At 42.6% G+C, this 20516-nt stretch overlaps 1 protein-coding gene across 2 annotated transcripts; it reads left to right on the forward strand.

Annotated features, from left to right (window-relative positions):
* The first annotated feature begins 5597 nt into the window (after positions 1 to 5597).
* Positions 5598 to 19016, forward strand: CLTRN (collectrin, amino acid transport regulator). 2 transcript variants are annotated; one of them, XM_053387159.1, is made up of 7 exons: positions 5598 to 6331; positions 6711 to 6794; positions 7666 to 7724; positions 10973 to 11058; positions 13533 to 13646; positions 15061 to 15255; positions 17470 to 19016. In XM_053387159.1, the coding sequence occupies exons 2-7, from the start codon at positions 6728 to 6730 to the stop codon at positions 17627 to 17629; spliced, it is 681 nt and encodes a 226-aa protein (XP_053243134.1). In that variant the 5' UTR covers positions 5598 to 6331; positions 6711 to 6727; the 3' UTR covers positions 17630 to 19016. The 2 variants fall into 2 exon arrangements, 1 of the variants encoding a protein (XP_053243134.1); XR_008330269.1 differs by lacking the exon at positions 5598 to 6331 and having other exon boundaries at positions 6396 to 6794; positions 17470 to 18167; positions 18258 to 19016.
* Positions 19017 to 20516: the final 1500 nt, after the last annotated feature.

The following is a 20516-nucleotide window of genomic DNA, read 5'->3' on the forward strand; positions in this document are numbered from 1 at the left end:
TTGCGGGAAATTCCCTTATTCCAGCGCCGTTTTCCGCTGCTTCCCACTGCTATCCCGGATTGTTAGATATCCCAGATATCCCGTAGACTGTCCCCGGGACAGGTGAGGCTGCTGATCCCTTATTTTTGAGGCTGCTGATCCCTTATTTTCAAATCTGAAAGTTGACAGCTATGTTCAGATTGGGGGTGGGGAAGTTGAATAAATAGCCCTTTGCTGCAATCTGTGGGCTGTTTTGTATGCAGGGATTTTGGCTGAAAATCCATACCAACCATACCTCTGACCTGCAATGTTGATTGTGCTATGTTGCCTCCTGTTCAAAGACACCCTCTTGTCAGTGGTTATCTCCCCAGTTACAACAGGGCCATGCTAGCAGTAGACAACACTACAGGGTTGTTGAATGCTATTTTCTCAACCTGACCTCCCAACCTGCATTGTGGGGATATAAACAATGGGCAACGTTACAAGGTTGTTTTATGCTCCTCTTTCAGCCTTAAATCCCCACAGTGCCATGAAACTCACTGCATGATCTTGGATGAATCACTATGTCTCAGCCGAACCTACTTCACAGGGTGGGTGGGAGAACCAAGCATACTGCCTTGAGCTCATAGGAGGAAGGGTAGAATTAAAATGGGAGAATAAATAACTAACCCCCAAGAAGCAAAAGAGATATAATCCGAAAGAACTGTGTTACAGGGTTGTTCTAAACCACTTCCAACTGGCAATATTAATTTATTTATGGTATTTATGAATCCAAAGGAGCTCAGGGTCATATACAAGAAACAGTAAGGCAAAATACATTGAAAATGAATAAAAACATACACAAGCTAAAAATAAAATAATAATTCTAACCCCATTTGTCTTCAATTCAATATGACTTCTGAGTAGACTTTGTTAGGACTGCTAATCATCAGTCATCAAAACACTGACTCCTACTAAGGCTTAAACATCTCATTGTCAAAGTAAATGTCTAGATAAATACAAAATCTAGGGTAAGATCATTCCAAAGCTGTGTTTCCACCACAGAGAAGGCCTTTCTGTACCCTCTCACCATGAATCCTGGCAGGGATCAGAAGCAGAGTCCTCTGCCTCTGCGTCACCACTCTGCCTCTCTCATCACCCCCAATTTTAAGGAGGAGGCAGTCCTGCAGATATTTGGACCTTGAGTCTTTTAGGGCTTTACAAACAGTTGCCAACACCTTGAAACCCAGTAGTACAGAGGCAGCCAATGCAGAACTTTTAGGGTCAGAGATACCAGGTCATATATCACTGCCCTACTTAATAACTTGGCAGACACATTCTGCAGTAGTTGTAGCTTCCAGTTTGTTTTCGAGTGCAGCCCCACTTAGGCAAAGTGCAATAATCCGAATGAGATCATCAGAACCCAGGTAACTGATAGCAGGTTGTCTTGCTCTTTGAAGGGCCATAGCTGGGAAGTGATGCTCTTTGCTACCACAATCACCTGAACCTCCAACAACAACAGTGAACCAAAGAGAAACCCCATGCTATGTAGCTGCTCCTTCAGCGGGGGTGCTACACATACCAAATCTGGCTGTCTTTCCGTTTCCTGGACATGAGAAGTATGTGTCCCTAGTACCTTCAGCTTATCAGGATTCAGTCATAGTTTATTGGCCCTTGTTCAGTCTGTCACTGCCCACAGTACATCTACTGCCTCTCCTGATTCAGATGGCAAGAAAACTGGCAGTGCTTCCCCTCATAACCCTGGATGTCTGCGCCTAGCAGTTTCATAGCATGGGAGACAAGACAGAATCACAATTAAGGATCATATATCTCTTTTCACATTTGAAATTGGCTGCAACTGTCTTGTCTTTTCGGTTTACTAGGAAGGGTCAAGCAATTACCAGACAAGTCTTCCAAAATCTTCCAGGACAGTAATATATTTACATACTTGGCCAAGGGAAGTTAATTTTTAGTGCAAAACAGTAGTGATTAACTCCCCCAGAATTTGACACAGTTGGAGGTCTGTGCATAGCTATTAATTAACTTCTATGAACGTCTAGTAAAATTTTGACTGTCCTGGGCATTTAAAGGGAACTAGAGAAAAAAGAGTTTTTGCCACATTGTCCTTATTTCTCCTTTTTGGTCCCTTACAGCTAAGCAAAGATGAAGAGAATAAAGAGGCCTGAGGTCATTTAAAGAGGAAAAAACTAACCAACTTGGCATAAGCCAGCAAGGGAGAACCTGTGGCCCTCCCAAATGTTGCTGGCTTCTAGCATCTCCAACCATTGCCATGCTCACTGGGACTGATGGGGACTGAAGTGTGACAATATTTGGCAGACCACAAGTTACCCATCTCTGGCATAAATGGTGCAGCAGCTGTTTCGGCTCAGTTTGGGTGTCCCGGCAGCAGCACCAGATTGACTCCTGCTGGTGTGCCTGAACTGCCCTGGCCTTCTTGCTGTCTTCCCCCCTCACCATCCCAGTATGTGTCAGAGATGTTTCTTCCAGGAGGTCGGGTCTGTGGCCCCTCAGATTTGCACAAAACCAGAAAAGTGCAATATTAGTTTGCTTGTGTAGGTTTCTGGTTTTGTGCACATCTGAGGTATCAATAGGAGGGAAATGCTCAGTTCAGGGGTGCTAGGAATAGTTAGCAGCACAGCTGGAGATGAAAGCAATTGTATTATCTAAGTGCACACTTTTCAGATTAACTTGCTGTGCTGTGCAGTACTGTATAATGCAGTATCTGGTGTAGGAATTCTTAATGTGGTTTGCTAGTGCAGTTTTCTGCCTTGTTCAAATCTGAGGGATCAGAGGGGGGAAATGTAGTTCAGGAGCCACAGGAAACAGTTATAAGCACAGCCAGGAAAGAAATGAAAGCATTGAGGAAGTAGGAGGCATGGAAACAGAATGACAACTGATCTACCCACCCAAAACTACTGAAACAAATTTTCTGTGATTGCAGTTTCCCCAATCAGATTATCTCCATATCTGGTAAACCTGATTTTGCTTGGGGAAAGCATCAAGATTGTTATTGTTTGAGGGCAATGTCATGTGAACTACGCAAACAGCTGCAAACACAGTGTGGATGAGCCCCTGCTAGGTGTAAATAAACTGTGTTCATTTACTTTGCAGTAGCCTGTCCTGCACTGACATCTGAAGCAAGCCGCATGAGTAACCACAACACTTGTTGCTGTTTTGGTTTTTAAAGCATAAGAATATTAAACAGAATGTTTCATCTCCTACCAAAACTCATTATATTTATTAGAGAGCAGATGCCTTCAACAACATTTACTACCTGGTTAAGAAGCTGTAAGGAGTGAGTGGAAAGGAAATTGCACCGCCTATACAATTTATCATGGAAGCTGGTGGGTATAAAGATGGATTAAAAACGACTCAACTTTTTTAGAGTGGAGTTCCGGAACAAAGCTTTTCTTCAGTTATAAGCTGTGAAGCCCGGAAACCCAAAGTTCAGCTAATCCTGAGATTAGCTGCTAGCCGCAACATGTTTACTTTGGTGATGGGAGAGGGGGGGGGAAGAAGTCAACAACTACAAATCTCGGAAAATTATTGACACTGGTAAACTATTTTTACCAGTGTTGGATGAGCACTCCACCCTTCTTAATACTGTGAAACTGGTCAAGTTGTGTGTGTGTGTGTGTGTGTGTGTGTGTGTGTGTTAAGAACATTGTTAAATTGCCATTTTGCCTGGCATCATCTCCAGAAGCCCCTAATTTCACATAACTAGTGTCTGGTGACCTTAGGGCATAATGGTTAGGAGGGACTCATTCGAATGCTTCTTCACACATCTAGCTGATAATTCAGCACAGAAGGAAGTGGTGAGTAAATCTATTCACCTCCTGTGCTGAATCATGATCTGGGGCCAAGTACATCGCTCCCTGTTTGATTACTGGATGACTTACAAGTGAATGTGGCCACCATTGAAGAGTACAGTGATGTGAGTTGTCTGCAATATTTGATCTGCAGAGGCTATTTCACACATGCAATTCATCCCTTGATGTTGGAGTCACTGAGTGATGAGCACGTACGTGAGACTTCAACTCCAAAACCAAAACATTAAACTACTGCTTCATTATACCGCACTGTGCAATGTACATTTACATACCCTCCAACATTTCTCCAATGAAAATAGGGATGTCCTATTCCATGATGATGATGATGATTTTATTTATATCCCACCCATCTGACTGGGTTGCCACCCTGCACTCAGCTCTCACCTGTAGCTCCTAGAAGCTGTCAGCATGGGGCAGCAGCCACACCCCAGGAACGGCTTTGACTGGCTGCCTAAACCAGGTGAGGGTAGCTGGTGGGTCTCAAACCCTCAGTGAGTAAGGGTCTTCCCCTGCATGGGAAGACAGGTTCTAGCAGATTGAGTGGATGTGGCCAATAGTGGCTCCAATGGTCAAGAAGGTGGTTTCTGCATTATAGAAGGAAGTGAGGGGCAGATGAGATTCATCAGTGTGGGAAGGTAGCCCATCTAGAAGAAGGAAAACTCTGATCCTAAACCTCCCCTGCCTTGTGGGATATCTTCGGAAAAAGAAAAAGCTAAAGAGTAAACCCTACACAAATCCAGAATAGATCCCTAAGATGGTTGGAATGCACCTCCTTCCAGCAACTCCTGCAGGCAAGTTGGTGCCAAACAGATTGCTCTAATTTCCTTTACATCATGGAGGTTGAGAGGGGGGTCTTGTTGTCTGGGCAGCCCAGGACCTCCATTCACACTGTCCAGGCTTGTGCCAAGGGGAGGTCACTTCAGTGCTGCAAACACAGCCATTGGACTCTCAATACAGATAGATGCCAACAGTACACGAAGGAGGAAAGGGAGAGTGACAAGAATGGTTAAAAAAATTCCAGCAATATTGTCCCAGAGATAGTTTCACCATGCAAAACAAAAGCAAGTAAACTTGATCCTCAGCTGAAGTTATTTTGGTACATATGTTACAAGCGTTGGCATAAACAATAAATGCTCCAAGCTTTCAAAGAGTAGAATTCCAAGTATATGTTAATTAGTCTGTGATTGCTACCCAAGATGATGCTAGACACACACAATTTTGCATTACAGAGAAGTCCCAGTGATTTCCTTGGAACCTTGGTGTTTTTTCTCCATACAGCTACACATAAGGCCAGCTAGACAGAGCCAAAGAACTCGTACACACATGAGTTTCAAGCACTTTCCAGAATTAATACATAAATTATTGTTTGTATTATTTATTTACTTATTTATTTGTTTATTTTGTATACAACCCTTCCTCCAAGGATCACACGGCAGTTTACAGTTTATAAAAATACCAACGTACATAACATAAAAACCAACAAAGCAATAACACCCTCCAAACAAACAGTTTACACGGCCATAGATTGTTTAATTTGCCAAATGCCTGAGAGAAGAATAATGTTTTTGCCTGGCACCTAAAGAGAGGTAACGAAGGCACCAGGCGAGTCTCCCTGGGGAGAGCATTCCACAAACGGGGAGCTACTGCAGAAAAGGCCTGTTCTCATCTCGACACCCTCCGGACCTCTCGTGGAGGAGGCACACAAAGAAGGGCCTCAGATGACGATAACAGGGTCTTGGTCTGTTTGCGTGGGGAGAGGTGGTCCTTGAGATACTGCAGTCACATGGTGTATTTGAAAGTCACGCCTCTGAAATTCATTAAGTCTTAGGGCCCTCCAGCCAGCTGGTTGTGTGTGTCCTGTTGGTGATGGTGTGTATCTGAGTACAGTAGCCACAGGTTCAAATGGTGCTGGCAGACAGCATCTTTTCCCTTGATATGTCCTCACATAAAAATGACTGTTCAGGTAGCCTTTACTGTAATGCACAGCTTGGGACTGTGATCATCAATATTCTAAAGCAGACATACTTTCTGCTTCTTCTGAAGCAGCAGATGACATCCAGCAGGCAAAAAGAACATGTTGCCCTTCAAAAGCTGATGGGCTCCAGCTTCCATTAATCCCTCCCAGACAGCGTGACTAGTGACCAGGGATGGTAAGAATTTCAGTTCACAGCATCTTGAGGCCACAGGTTCACCACCTGTGCTCCTACAGACTGCTGAATTGTCAAGTTTTACAATGCAAAACGGATTGTTTTTCTCTCTCCCTCATATCCCGTGGTCTCCAGGAGGTCCTGTTATGTCACCGCAGTGGAATGCTGCAGAATGCCAACAACAATCCAAAACCCTTTGAAAAATATTTACAACTAACAAACATAAAATCAGGGTAAAAGTTTTGTATGGCCATTTAGCTGGGGACAAGATGAGAGGTCGAAGAGTACAGCTCTCTATACAAGTGTGTTGCTTCCCGGTTGTTTCATTTACTTCAATCCAAGGCTATTTGTCTACGTGACATATTCTTTTGGCAGGTAACTTCCTTCACAATTTATGATCATGTGTGGCAGTATAGTACAAATTCACTAAAACGTTTTAAAAAACCCAGCATTTAAATAAGGTGGTGTGTGTGTGTGGTGTTTATGACTGAGAGGACAAAATGTTCAGCTGTTGGATATTTATTATATGAAATGTTATGAGAAAGAAAATAAAATACTTCTTACCTGCTTTATTCAGGTGCACCTAAAGAGATAAAAGGATGAAAACGGATGCTTCCCCAACTGTTTTTGCTAAGATAAAGGGGGTTAATTATTAAACTTTCTACTTCATCATTTCCTAGTTCTGCTGATGCTTTAATCCTGGGTCATTGGAAGTTTAAGACTGCATTACAGTCTTTTTTGTTTTTCCCTGAAGTTTCCAAGTCTGGAAGGATGTTAGGGGGATTGCTGCTTGCATCTGCCTGGGTTGCTGTTGCATATCCTGAGTTTTGCAAACCAGGTAAGATTCCATTTTATGTCTTAGCCTTCAGTCGCTGTCGTTTTGACGATCTGGCACATTGAAAACCCAGGGCTGTAGTTCTATGTATACTTCGAAGTAAGCCTTAGAAGTGGGACTGATTTCTGAAGAACCATTTCTGAATACGAAATGATACTGGGTTGCCTTTGCAATCGGGAATGCCTTTATTAGGGTTAAAATAACTCTGAGAATCCTGATGGGGCAATTCACAGAAGCTTTCCAATAATATCCTCTTTGTCACCAATCGTTTAACACTGGTTGGCAGGTCTCTGAAAAATAATGACAAATCTGTATAAGCGGTCCATGATTTCTCCACAATTTGTTGGTGGGTGGGTGGCATTCAAATGTACAGATTTTCTTCTTTTACGTCCGAATCCTAAGCAAAGTTATCTGGAAATCCCCACCCCCGACATCAGTAGAACGTTCAAAGTACAGTAATTGTACTTGGGGGTCTCTATTTCCTGAAATATATTCAGAACACATTTATTTGAAATACCTCTGAACTGCCCTTCATCACATTGCGATATAAGGGTGGGGTATTTTAATAGCTGTCAACTTTTCCCTTTTCTTGCGAGGAATCCTATTCGGAATAAGGGAATTTCCCTTTAAAAAAGGGAAAAGTTGACAGCTACGGGTATTTTTGCTCAACATAACAGGGATAATAATATAAATTAAGACCAACCTATAGAACTACAACATAAAATACAAGGAGGAGATAAAATCAGAATATGAGCAATAATGATAATAATAATGCTCTGATGCACTGAAGAACACAAATGAATAACAAAGCTCCATTGACTAATTTATACGTGCATGAATATACATTTTACTTTATCCTTTTTCTTTGTAACAGATGCAGAGAATGCTTTCAAAGTGCGGATTAGTATCAAAAGAGCTCTAGGAGATAATGCAGTAAGTGAAATATTTACATCCACTTTTTCTGGTGAAAGTTTTACAAGAGGCCGATTAGTGCTAACTGTGTCGTAAAAGAGATATAAGCTTGCCTATGAAAGTTATTAAATTATCCATCCAGTAAATTTTCTGACAAATTGTTTTTTCCTCCTTTGAGATCTGAGCAACGCTGCTTGAGGAGATACAATGCTTTTCATCCATTTTAAAAACAAACACACTTTCCACAGCAGACTTCCAGACTGTCATTCTTTTCTAAACTATTTCAAGTACTTATGCTTAGTATGAAACACACAGTTTATGAGGCTGTCAAACCCTATTGGAATCATTATTTTGGTTGTCAGCTGCATAGATCAAGACTATTGAAGGATTAAATGAATGCTATCAAATACTGTGGTCATGTAACTCTCTCTGTTGGAGTAAGCGTATTTTATGTCAGCTTCTGGCTGCTTCAGACATCTCTTCTAGAGAAGGAAACAACAGCTTTTGTTCAGTTGCATGTATACCATATGGTGCCACTTGAAAGAATAACCAGCTGTCCTCTACCCTGATGAGACAAACCTGTATATGAAGGCTCACCAGGGCCTGCCCCTCTACAAGCCCCAATGCTTCTGAATCTACCAAGGGAGCTCTGTCAGCTATACCAGTTGTTTTTATTAACATTAACAACATTAACATTTATATACTGCCCTTCATCCAAAGATCTCAGGGAGGTTCACAAGAAAAAAATACATAAGAATAAGAATGATTTATGATTTATACCCCGCCCATCTGGCTGGGTTTCCGCAGCCACTCTGGGCGGCTCCCAACAGAACACCAATTACAATAATAAAAAAGCAGCAACATCAAACATTTAAAACTTCCCTAAACAGGGCTGCCTTCAGATGTCTTCTAAAAGTCAGATACAGTGGACGCTCGGGTTGCGAATGTGATCCATGCGGGCTGCACGTTCGCAACCCACAGCATTTGCAACCTGCGTGTGCCCATGCATGGGTTGCGATTCAGCGCTTCTGCGCGTGCGCAAAGCGTGATTTAGTGCTTCAGTGCATGTGTGACTGCCGAAACCCAGAAGTAACCTGTTCCGGTACTTCCAGGTTTTGGCGGTCCGCAACCCAAAAAAACACAACCTGAAGTGTCTGTAACCCGAGGTATGACTGTAGTTGTTTATTTCCTTGACATCTGAAGGGAGGGCGTTCCACAGGGTGGGCGCCACTACCAAGAAGACCTTGTAGCTTCACTTCTTGCAGGGAGGGAAGCGCCAGAAGGCCCTTGGTGCTGTATCTCAGAATAAAAGCACAAATAAACAGTTAAAACAAGAACAAAACAATACCCCCCCATGAACACATGTAAAAGGTTGTAGAATATTAGTTTATATGAGGAGAGGTGCTGCTTGAGGTATTGTGGTCCTTAGCCATTTAAGCCTTTATAGGTCAAAACCAGCACTTTGAATTGGACCCAGAAACTAATTGGCAGCCAGGATTAGTGTAATAGGTTCAAAGCTTTTTCCCTCGGTGAGCAACCTGGCTGCTGAATTCTGCTCCAGCTGAAGTTTCTGATCCGTCTTCAGAGGCAGCCCTATGTATAATGCATTGCAGTAATCCAGCCTAGAGGTTACCAGAGCATAGACTGCCAAAGTTAGGCATGGGCCACATGCCAAAGCTGATGGAAGGCACTCCATGCCACTAAGGCAACCTGAGCCTCGAGCTACAGCAAAGGACCCAGAAATACCCCCAAGTGATGTACCTGCTCCTTCAAAGGGAGTGTAACCCCAGCAATAGCAGGCAACTTCCCATCCATCCAGTCTAGGGAACCACCCACTAACAGTGCCTCAGTCTTATTAGAGTGAGTTTGTTGGCTGTCATCCAGTCCATTGCCGGGGCAAGGCAACGGTCCACCACATCCACTGCCTCACCTGCAGATGTAAAGGAGAAGTAGAGCTGTGTGCCATCAGCATAACCCCAAACTCTGGATGGCCCCACTCAGCAGTTTCATGTAGATGTTAAACAGCATGGGAGATAAAATTGAGCCCTGAGGAACTCCACACTGAAGGCTCCATGGGGCTTCTCTCCAAGCATCAATGACCATCCAAATAGGACCAGAACTACTGCAAAGCAATGCCATCCATCCCTGACTTGGACAGCTGCTCCAGAAGAATACCATGGTTGATGGTATTGAAAGCCACTAAGACAGGGTGGTCCAAATTTTCATACCAAGTGGGTTGCAAGAGTGCTGCCTTGTCATGCGGGGGCAGGGAGTGAGGTCAAAATTTGATGCCCCCACCCAGATTTAAATACCTAGAACAGTGACATAATCATTGTGAAATGTTTTATTTGTATTATATTGTATTTAAAGACGACAAATTCATTAAAATACCAATTCACCTTATGTGCAAACCTTTTGTATGTCTAGTGAGTCAGCATTCATAGCTATGGGTACATTCGTCTACTGCATCTAACCTACTTTACTGGAACACAAAAGGAATATTTTGAAATTCTAGGAAATTACAAATCATTCTTCCTAACTAAAGAAACAAGGAAGAGAATTTTTAACCGGGATGAAAAATTACATTGGATATAAAGATACATTAAGTTCAAACTTCATTTAATTACAAATGAACTAATCTGAATTATTACACAATTAAATGTGGATGCTTTGATGATTTCTAGGTAACATGTTCAAACATAAATCATTTTTGCATTCACTGTTTTGCTCTTTGTTGTTCTTTTCATAGTAGAGATTGGGAACTGGTGATATCCTGGCCAAATCCAGACCCCTAACAGTTGTTGTCTGCTCCCTCTACCCGCAGCTGTGGCCCAGTTTCCATATTAGAAGAATAGAATAGAATATGTAGCTGTGATCACGGGATTCAGGATCAAACTACATGTTCCACCTCTGCTGCATGTCTTCAAACCAAGCCTGACTGCTTATTCTTCTTTGCTAAGGACTTTGTAGGCCAAAAGGGCACTTGGAATTGTGCCTGGAACATAACCATCAGCTCTCAAGTACAAGTGACAGGCAACTGCTGGCTAAAGTTTCCAGATTTTATCTTTGTAATAAGAACACCTTTTGATAGGAAGGCCAGATACAAACTTAACTAATTTAACAAATACATTTAACTAATTTAACTAATAAATACACAGCACATTGTAGTTACCTAGTCTGAGTTTCTCATGAGCATGTTAGCTGAAAAGCAATAAAATCTTCTCCCTCTGCCTCACTATCCATAACAATGTATGTGTGTGTTTTTACAGTATACTTGGGATGCTAATGAAGAATACCTGTTTAAAGCAATGGTGGCTTTTGCCATGAGAACATATTTCAGCCAAGAAACCACCCAGTGAGTATGCCTAATTTTCCTGTCAGTCAGCCTTCCCCAACCTGGCACCCTCGAGATGCTTTGGATTAAAACTCCTACCAGGCCCAGCCAGATGCAATTCAGAGCACCCACACTCCAGAATGATGCAGAGCAAAAGACTTGAAACACAGAGGGCTTGCTAAAGTAATTTGGGATAAAGCCCAAGGCCCTGCTGTTCCAAAAAAGGAGCCAGCAATCCCAAGTGGTCCAGTCAACTAAACATTCAATTGAACATGCCTAAAGTAAAGTAAGAGCCCAGAAAGGGAAAACTTGTTTCCTGGAAACTGGAAGAAGAATATTAGCAGCTCCTTTTGTATTATCTCTTTGTCATCACTATCTAGCTTGAAGGAGGCTCTTCTGCATCAGATATTCTGAACAGGTTTACATTTGTTTATAAGCATATTTGCTTTTTGCTGGAGCAAGCAGAAACAGTCCCAATGTAAATGCAAATTTTGCACATCCATATTAAGAAATAATAACATTTTGACAAACAGCTTTTCCCCCAGCGGTGATTTAACCATACTTTGTGTCTTACTTAACAGACCTGTCAAATTATTTGTGCAATTCCTAAAGGACAACACACTAGGCGTTGATCATTCTAGGTTAAAACTTATTGTAGCCTTTGTGAGGGGTTTGTTACTTCAGGTTCCATAATCTGTGACTTGTTTAAAATGCTGAACAGATGCTTAGTGTGTCGGGGAAGTTAAACTTAGGACAGCCAATAAGTAAGAACACTTACTTTCATTCAGATGAGTTGTGTTAAATCCTGGAGTGCAACTGGGTTGAGTCTAGACCAGTGCCGGAACTACAGAATTTTCCATAGGGGACAAAAGTCTGCCCTGTTGCCCCCTCTCACTGCAGGTTTGTGTCCCCCTGCTAACATGAGAAGGAAGCCTTCATTCTCTTCCTCCATAGAGGTTGGAGTCGGCACCCACCAATGTCGGGTGGCTGAAGACATTTTGCTGCCTGAAGCAAAGGACAAGATGGCACCTTCTCCCAAGAAGCCAATTTGACTGGTAGTTGAATCTTACTCTAATACTGGTGAAAGGACAGTATCTTCCACTGCGCTTGAGGATATCAGGCTAGCATAGGGAGGACAGGGCAGGTCACATGGCATTCACAGTTCTGTCCCCTCCCTGCACCTCAGCATCTGCCACCTGAGGCAGCTGCTTCACTCTGCCTCATTGTCAGGCTGGTCCTGTTTCTTCTCTTTGTCAGCCTCCCACTGCTGCCACCACCAAGAAGGGTCTTTCTCCCCTACACTGTGTGTGTGTGAGAGAGAAACCTCCTCCAGTTGTGATTTTAATTCATTTTAATGCTGTATTTTATAGTATACCAATAAGTAGTAGCGGTGGTGGTGGTGGCAAATATGCCTTAATTTTTGTATATATCATGATGAATGACTCCACACTAATTCCATTGATAAAACTAGCAGCAGTTGCAACCGAAATACCATAACATGTTATTAAATCTGTAAGTTAACATGTAATATATAAAATAAAACATCAGTAATAAGTACGTAACAGAAATAGTGTTACAGTGCTGTTAAGCAGCCAGAAGATGTCACCATTGAACAGAGGTAAAATCCTGTGCCGTTTTTTACCTCAGGATACTTTTTTTTAAAAAAGAGCCATGTTGCGGATGGATCAAGGTCAGAAGGGCCACCAACAGTGGCTCTACACACTGATCATCTCCTGCACTAGCCAAGAAGTGGGTTGGACTTTTTCAAGCCCCTCCTTTCCACTGTGAGCAGCAGAGACGGTGGCAGAACCTCAGCTGCTGGCTTCCATTTTCCAGCTTTGACCACATGGATGGGCAAAAGCAACGAAAGTGCTTTTGTTGCTAGAGGGGAAAAGAAGTATGGGATCAGCTATCATGAGAGACAGATGGGAAGCCCTCAGATATTGAGGCTTCAGGCCACCAGCTGCCTATTCCATTTGCTTACAGACTTGGACTAATTTCTGTGAGGCAATGAAGTACATACCAGAAATGCAGGTTTGCTCAATTAAAGTGCTTTGACACTCTAACACAAGCATTTTTGTAATGGGCTTTTTGCAGTCAGGAAAGTAATGGGGAAATGCTCCGAAAAGTGTGGGGTGAACAAATGATTAATCGGAAGATGTATAAATACCCCACAAGCAAATTGGGGTGAATGCTCGATAAACAGGCCTAAGTTGTAAGGAAGAACGATGAGACAGCAACCTAAAAGATTTGGCTCAATGGGCAATCATTGCCTTCCAGAGTCCACTGTGCGACTGGTCTTCTCTCAATGCTCCATATCCTGTTTTCCATACCACATCGTGAAATGCGGATGTAATAATAAAGAAGAGCGCCTCCTTAATGAAGGGGCTTGATTTCCAGATAATCTTGAACCTGCCCCCTGTCTTTTGACTACTTAGGACTTGGTTGTCATTATAATCCCTTTCTTCTTCTTCTTTGTCCTAAACTGTTCACAGAATTTCCAACGTATTGCTCTGCAACGTAACAGATCGGGTATCATTTTGGTTTGTTGTCACAGATTCATCCACAAACGCAACGATTCCTAGGAGTGATGTGGAAGCTGCCATAAGGTACTGCATCAGCCATTTATATCTTCTCACAATGTTGTTCTAACCAAACATATTGTCTGTTAGTAAGCATTTGCCTTGCATTGCTGGTCAGAATTGCTTAGATTTGCATTTATAGCTCTCCAGTAATTCAACCTTGTAGGCTAGATTCCAAGAGAGTGCTGTGTTCAAATCTACACAGCGGGCTTCATACTAGAACAGGGTTTTAAACCTGTGTTCTCTGACTCCATACCCAAGACTCATTTTTCCCCACATAAATTTCCTGTTATCAATGCTTTTAATCACTTTGAGCTATATATATATCCCTTTCATTTGTATCATTGTAAGAATTGCTTTCTGCTTTTATAAAGCACAGTGGAAATGTACTTTTCTCTCACTTCCTCGTTTTTTTAAATAATCACATTTAAATTGGGAAGTGAGGAGCTTATTTGAGGGGAGAAGAATAGCCCGTTTTGGGACCTCCATTGTATGTTAGGAATTTGTTAATGATAGTGCCTGTAAATGGGGAATCCAGGAAGGTTTCAGTGGAAAATAGTTGTTGTGGGTGTTTTTAACTTGCTGTTGAACTTAGGTTGTTGTTTTTTAATCATGTTATCTTTTAGAAGTGTATTGCCTCTGGTTTGAATAAATGCGAATGTGGCAATGAATGAGACTGCATTCTTCGAGAAAGATTAACTTTTAAGCTTATGAGCAGATTAAACTGTTTTCTACAGAGAAACTCAAATCCAACTTCACTGCAATTGTGTGTGTCTGGGGCAGGGAGGAGATTACTGATTTGTTGGACCAGGGTAAGAATAGTGGAATGCACTTTGTTTTGGCTGCTCTTCGAAGCATTTACACTCTGCATAAGCAGATTTACCGTAAGTCGCGGCATGCAGTTCTAGCACCTTGGACTCAAAAATGTTGGCCATCGTGATAGGAGATGTTGTTGAAATGTTTGTTATGGTGCCATCAGCCCCTATTGCTAAAGGACAGCTAAAAACTACTAAAAATGCTGCCCAGTGCTGAATTCAGGGTGGGGTGGTGGTGGAGAGAATAGGGTTTTAATGAAATCCACAAGCCCCACACCCCAATTTTAACCAAGCCATGGTCTCCCAGAACATTGTAAAACCAGTAAGAACTCAACGTGTGATTTGGTAAGAAGGACAAAGTCCTTATAATTCAAGCACCACTCCTTTTATACAGCACCACAGCAGCCCAAAGCAGACTGAAGGGCTGAAGTGAAGAGGAGAGGAAGGGGAAATCCCATCCCATCCAGTGGCATGACGTTGGATCTTGCCCAAAACGTTTACATGTATAAAAGTTGTGATAAAATGCATCGCTGTTTGTGCAATCGCCAACATTTATAATGTGAAAACAAAACAATTAATGAAAGGGGGAAATGAACAAGACATCCTACTTCGTATCTCTTTTTAAGGAAGAACAAAAACCGAATCAACAGTGCCTTTTTACTGAATGATGATGCGCTGCAGTTTCTGGAAATCTTGTCCACTTTAGCACCACCAGTTGAAGGCTCTGTGCCGACGTGGCTGATTGTGTTTGGTGTTGTCCTTTGCATCATTACAGTTGGAATTGCTTACCTTATAATATCCGGAATCCATCAACGCAAGAGGTGAACGCTGCATGTTTTAATGTTTTTGCGTTGGCTTTTAAGGGAACTGTAGGTTTTGGGAGGGAGCGGTTGCTTAAAATGTCTGTCCATCCCTTCACCGAGACTTCAAGGGACCTAACAGCAATAATTCAGAAACAAAGAGGTCAATTTTTAAAAGTTCAAAAACAGAACTTCCAAATTTATGTATTTCCCTAAAAAGTCAAAGGAGAATACATTCACGAACTAGCCACATCATAAACATGCCAGGAGAAAACAGTTTCATTTAGCACTTAGCACTTGAATACTGTGAGGCAGGGGATCAGCCAGATCTACTGAGAAGAATTTGGATTTGATATCCCACTTTATCACTACCCGAAGGAGTCTCAAAGCGGCTAACATTCTCCTTTCCCTTCCTCCCCCACAACAAACACTCTGTGGGGTGAGTGGGGCTGAGATACTTCAGAGAAGTGTAACTAGCCCAAGGTTACCCAGCAGCTGCATGTGGAGGAGCGGGGACACGAACCCGGTTCACCAGATTACGAGACTACTGCTCTTAACTACTACACCACACTGGCTCTCCACACTGAGGCAGTGGGTTCCATAGCCTAGGTACCATAATGGAGAAGAGCTCTCCCATGTACAAACCAGCTATTCCTGCTGGTTTGTACATGGTTCCAGTGTCTGATCAATTGGTCCATTGCCTGCCCTGAACGGGGTTGCACCTCCCCTGAAGGAGCAGGTATGCAGTCTGGTAGTGATTCTAGATCCAGCTTTGTCACGGGAGGCCCAGGCAGCCTGCGAGGCTAGAAGCATCTTTTACCAGCAGCAAATGGTATAACAACTTCCTAGACAGGGAGAGCTTGACCTCAGTAGCTCAGGCATTGGTGACTTCAGGGTTGGATTTAAGTCTCTGCTCTCTTATGTGGGGCTTCCCTTGTGCCTGACCCAAAGTCTACAGTTAGTGAAGGATGCTAGAGCACAGCTGCTGACAGGTGTGCGACTTTGTCAACATGCAACATCTCTGCACAGAGATCTGCACTGGCTGCCAATCTGTTACCAGGCCAAGTTCTAGGTGTTACTACTTGGAACCAGTTTCCTTGTGGGTCCACCTTACTCCATAGATGCCCACCTGACACCTCACAGAAGACTACAGGGAATGTGAATGTGGCCTCAATGGGTGAATGGCTTTGGGCCATTTGAGGGAGACATGAAAGTGAAGGCAGTCATGTGAACAAGGCCTCTGAAGATGAGGTTGTAGAAGATCCATGTTGCAATCAAGGAAAGCACTTTCCATTTATTTTTAGCAAAACTCACCACCCAAGGATTTGCAGCAGAACTATATACTTTTATGGCAGTGAGTATTGCTGATATGCAAGTCCTGACTGAGCTTGTTCCCGCATGTATTATGGAGCTGAAGAAATGCTGTGGCTGACCTTTGAGTCTGTTATCTCCCCATAGCAGCTGATGCTTCATCATATATGGCAGGGGTGGGTCATTCCCTGTGAATCAGTGGTCGGCAAGGTCAGAAATCAATCTGGAAATGACCCAAGAAGAGATTGCTAAGCTGTTCCTTCTAGTCAAGATGGAAAAAAACAGGGAAATTTTGGTAGGACAGTCATTGCTTTTATCGCAATTATATCAGGGGTGGGGTCATCTAGAAAATAAGTGATGTGAAAGGCAGAATAAACAGATGAAAAAATTGGTTGTGACAGAAGCTGTAGGGAAATTTCTAACTGTAAATGAAGTTCATTTTTGTTGATCATGAGAGGTTGATGAATGTGCTAGAATCTCAGTTCTTAAAACAGTATTTCCCAACCTGCTGCCTTCCAGCATGCTGGATTGGGTTGGCAAAGGCTATCTTAAACATAGACAATGTCTTGCTGCTGGATTACAGCACACGTACTCAGAGATCTCCTAAGATTGCCTTTAGCCAAGAGCTGTGTCAAATTGCATTGGTAAAGAAAAAGCACAGGGAATATGCCTTTCTCCTGTGCAGCCCTCACAGGGCAGACTGAAGATCCACATTTATCAGGGTGTGGGCTTTGCATGCTTTGAATGTGTGGGAAGAGGGCTTACTTACACAGCCAGTAACACTCTAGCTTCGCCTGCTATCTGGCTGCACTGCAGCCCAGATGGTACCAATCCACTGTACTAAAATGGGTTTAGGTACGTTGAAATTCTGTTTCCCAAGTCAAGCTTCTCGAGGACAATAACTTCCTTCTCTACTCTTTGCAGACGTAATAAGGCACCTGAAGAAATAGAAGGTTTAGAAGATAAATGTGAAGCAACCGTAACAATGGAAAATGGAATTCCCTGTGATAACTTGGATTTAAAAGCTGGTCGTATTAATGGAGTCTATGCAGCAACAGATGACGAGCGGTTCACACCCTTATGAACTGTCTCAGTTTCTCTCGTGCCCTTCCTTGGGACTCTGCCCTCGTTTTATCTAGCAATTAATGATGATTATCGGAGAACAAGAAGAGAGAAAACTTGTGTACTTTGCCTTGTTTTCATTTGGCGATTCCTTTTATAAGCGTGTTCATACATACACACCCAAATTCAGTTCTCATCGAAAGGTTCATGGAAAGAGCAAATCTGACTCCCAGTGCTTAATGTTCTTTGGACCTATCAGAGATTTGAGGACAAAGGCCATTTCACAGCAGGAACAGTATTAGTAGGGATAGATGGATCACTCCATTCCTGCTCCTTATAACTTTTGCATATTTAATACATAAGCTTGTTCCATCCCGCATTCAATTAAAAGGAAAAGAAAAATTGAATGCGTGCACTTTAAAAAATTTAAATATTTTTGAACATATTTCCACAAAATTATTCTTTCAAAAACACATTTCAAAATGTGTATTTCTGGGATCCAGGAACAACCATTTGGATTTCTCACAGGACCCCTGTGTAGCATTAAAAAATGCAATTTTGTATGCTTTGAGCCAAAAGCAACATCACAAGATCCAGAGAAGTGCGAAAGCTGAAGAATAACTGTGTAAGGAGCTCTATATATTAATGAGGGAGGTTCAGATCACCAAAATCAAATTCTTCAAGTATCCTGACTTGTTACCAGTATTTAAATGTTTAGTTTGCCTTTGCCTTTTACTTTCTGAGTGAGGGGAAAGAGTGAATTGCTTTGATCCAATATACTAACCAACATGTGCACTTCATGAGGCCCATGAGAACAGAGAAACATTGAGAACATTGAGGCCCATGAAAACAGAGAAATGGGGAAATGGGTGAGAAAGGAACATTTGCTGCCCTTAGGGGTTTACGGATGATCACTTTTCAGAGACATGTTGTGCTCTTGTTGCTGTCATTGTGCCTTTGAAGCAAGTTCATGATCTCTTCTGGAACGGCTTTTGAAGATTTCTGCAGGGCTTTAAGAAGTAAAGATGTGTTGGGGAGGGGGACTAGCTTCCTGCTCCATCACTGCTGCCAATAGATGTGCATAGTTTGGTGTAACTGTTATGACCACCTCTGGGCTAACACTCAGAGGCTGAACAGAGGGAAGAAGATTAAGAGGAACTCATAGCTTGAACCGCAGGGAGCAAGAGGAAGCAACAATAGTGCATGTACTGATGTTCAGAGGGAGGAAGCATGCTCAAAAGCAGGCCTGTACATGCGTCCTTCTCAACTTGCATGCATCTCTGCCCCTTCATACAAACTGTGCTTACTGTCTTTTCCAGCTGTAAACCCCACTGAGCAAGGGGATGTATGTCTTTTCCATACATGCTGTGGTGTACTTTTTTAGACAATAAAATACACTATTGCTGAAAGCATCTCAGTCTTTTGAGTTCAAGAACTGTAAAGCAGGTATGGATATCACTACACGAGAGTTTCATTGCGGGGGGTTCTGTCATGAACCAGTGACCTTGCACGCTTCTTACACTCAGAACTGTTACGGGATGTCTTAGATAGGCAAGATGAGACATTGCTCTGTCTGTCTGATTCTAGTAGCTGCCAACACTCTGCTCAAGCAGAGAAGGGGTACTGGGTATCCACAAACAGGAGTTCGCTAATATTTGGGTGTTTCTGCACTTTCCTTTCTACATACATGGAGAAATGGCCACCATACCAAAGGTAACATGTTAAATTAGGCCTGGGTGTATTCAGGAGTTAAGGGAGTGGAGATGTAAGATGTAAACTTGTAAGAGCTCATCCAAGCCTTTAAGTATTTCTGAAATCAAAAACACTAGGTTCACTCTTATTAGAAAGGCAGCATTAACTAGTGAAAGGCACAGAAGTACCACTGAACACAAATATAGTGCCGTTTTTCTTGGACTAAGATATTCAGCATGTAGAAATAGACCTGCCTTGGGCACATGCTGGGGTCAAAGAAAAGTTGCTTTCTTATCCTGACTGGGCTCAGAATCAGAATCTTCCCAGTGCCTTTCTCATCTTCCACAGGAGGTGTGAATGATAGCCACCTGCCATTGCAGAACTCTCATGAATTCTAGGATGACTTCTGGTCCAAGTCTTGCAGGGCAGAAATATTTAGATTGTCACTGGATAAGAGTTCTGGGTCTAACTCTGCAAATGCACATCCCCTTCCCTACCCCTGCCTCTCATTCTTTGTCATAGGATGTAGGCCTTCTTGACAGTCAAGCAAGACTTGGACTTGGGGGGAAATCATATGAGTCTTGGTCAAAGTGCCATACTTGTCCTCCAGATATAAACATGATATTAAATCCTATGGATTTCAGTGGGACCTCCAAGTTGATTTGCTTACAACAGTAGCCTTACAGCACAATTCTATGTATGCCTACTCAGAGGACCATTGACTTCAATGGGACTTCCATAGAACTACAGCATGGGTGGTTCCCTCCAGATAGTGGTGGACTACAGCTCCTTGTCTTTCCTGACCATTTGTGTTGGTTGACGGGAGTTGTAGTCCAACACCATCTGGAGGACACCACATTGATTGACTCTTAGATTACAGTTTTAAAACCATAGAGAATCCATTTGGTCTTCAGCCATTGGTCTCTAACATGTGAGGGGGCCCATTAGTGAGCTGCGGCCTAAAATAAGAATCATAGACTCATAGAATTGTAGAGATGGAAGGGACCATGAGGGCCATCTAGTCTAACCCCCTGCAATGCAGGAATCCACATTTTGCCCAATTTGGAGCTTGAACAGACAACCTTGAGATTGTCTCATGCTCTACTGATGGTACTATTGTAAGCAAAATGACTGTTCTGCCTTACTTGGCAAAAATCGGTACAAGCAAATGAGGCACCCACAAAGCCCTTGAGTCAGACATGACCCTTGTCTTATTA

Source organism: Podarcis raffonei, chromosome 4 (genome assembly GCF_027172205.1).
Source record: "Podarcis raffonei isolate rPodRaf1 chromosome 4, rPodRaf1.pri, whole genome shotgun sequence".
Lineage (NCBI taxonomy): Eukaryota > Metazoa > Chordata > Lepidosauria > Squamata > Lacertidae > Podarcis > Podarcis raffonei.

Bases quoted from the DNA above. Each gene is read 5' to 3' on its own strand.
- CLTRN (XM_053387159.1), top strand. From the start codon at position 6,728: ATGTTAGGGGGATTGCTGCTTGCATCTGCCTGGGTTGCTGTTGCATAT. The intron at 13,647-15,060 runs GTACTGCATCAG...TCTCTTTTTAAG, and splicing joins GATGTGGAAGCTGCCATAAG to GAAGAACAAAAACCGAATCA. The intron at 15,256-17,469 runs GTGAACGCTGCA...TACTCTTTGCAG, and splicing joins GGAATCCATCAACGCAAGAG to ACGTAATAAGGCACCTGAAG.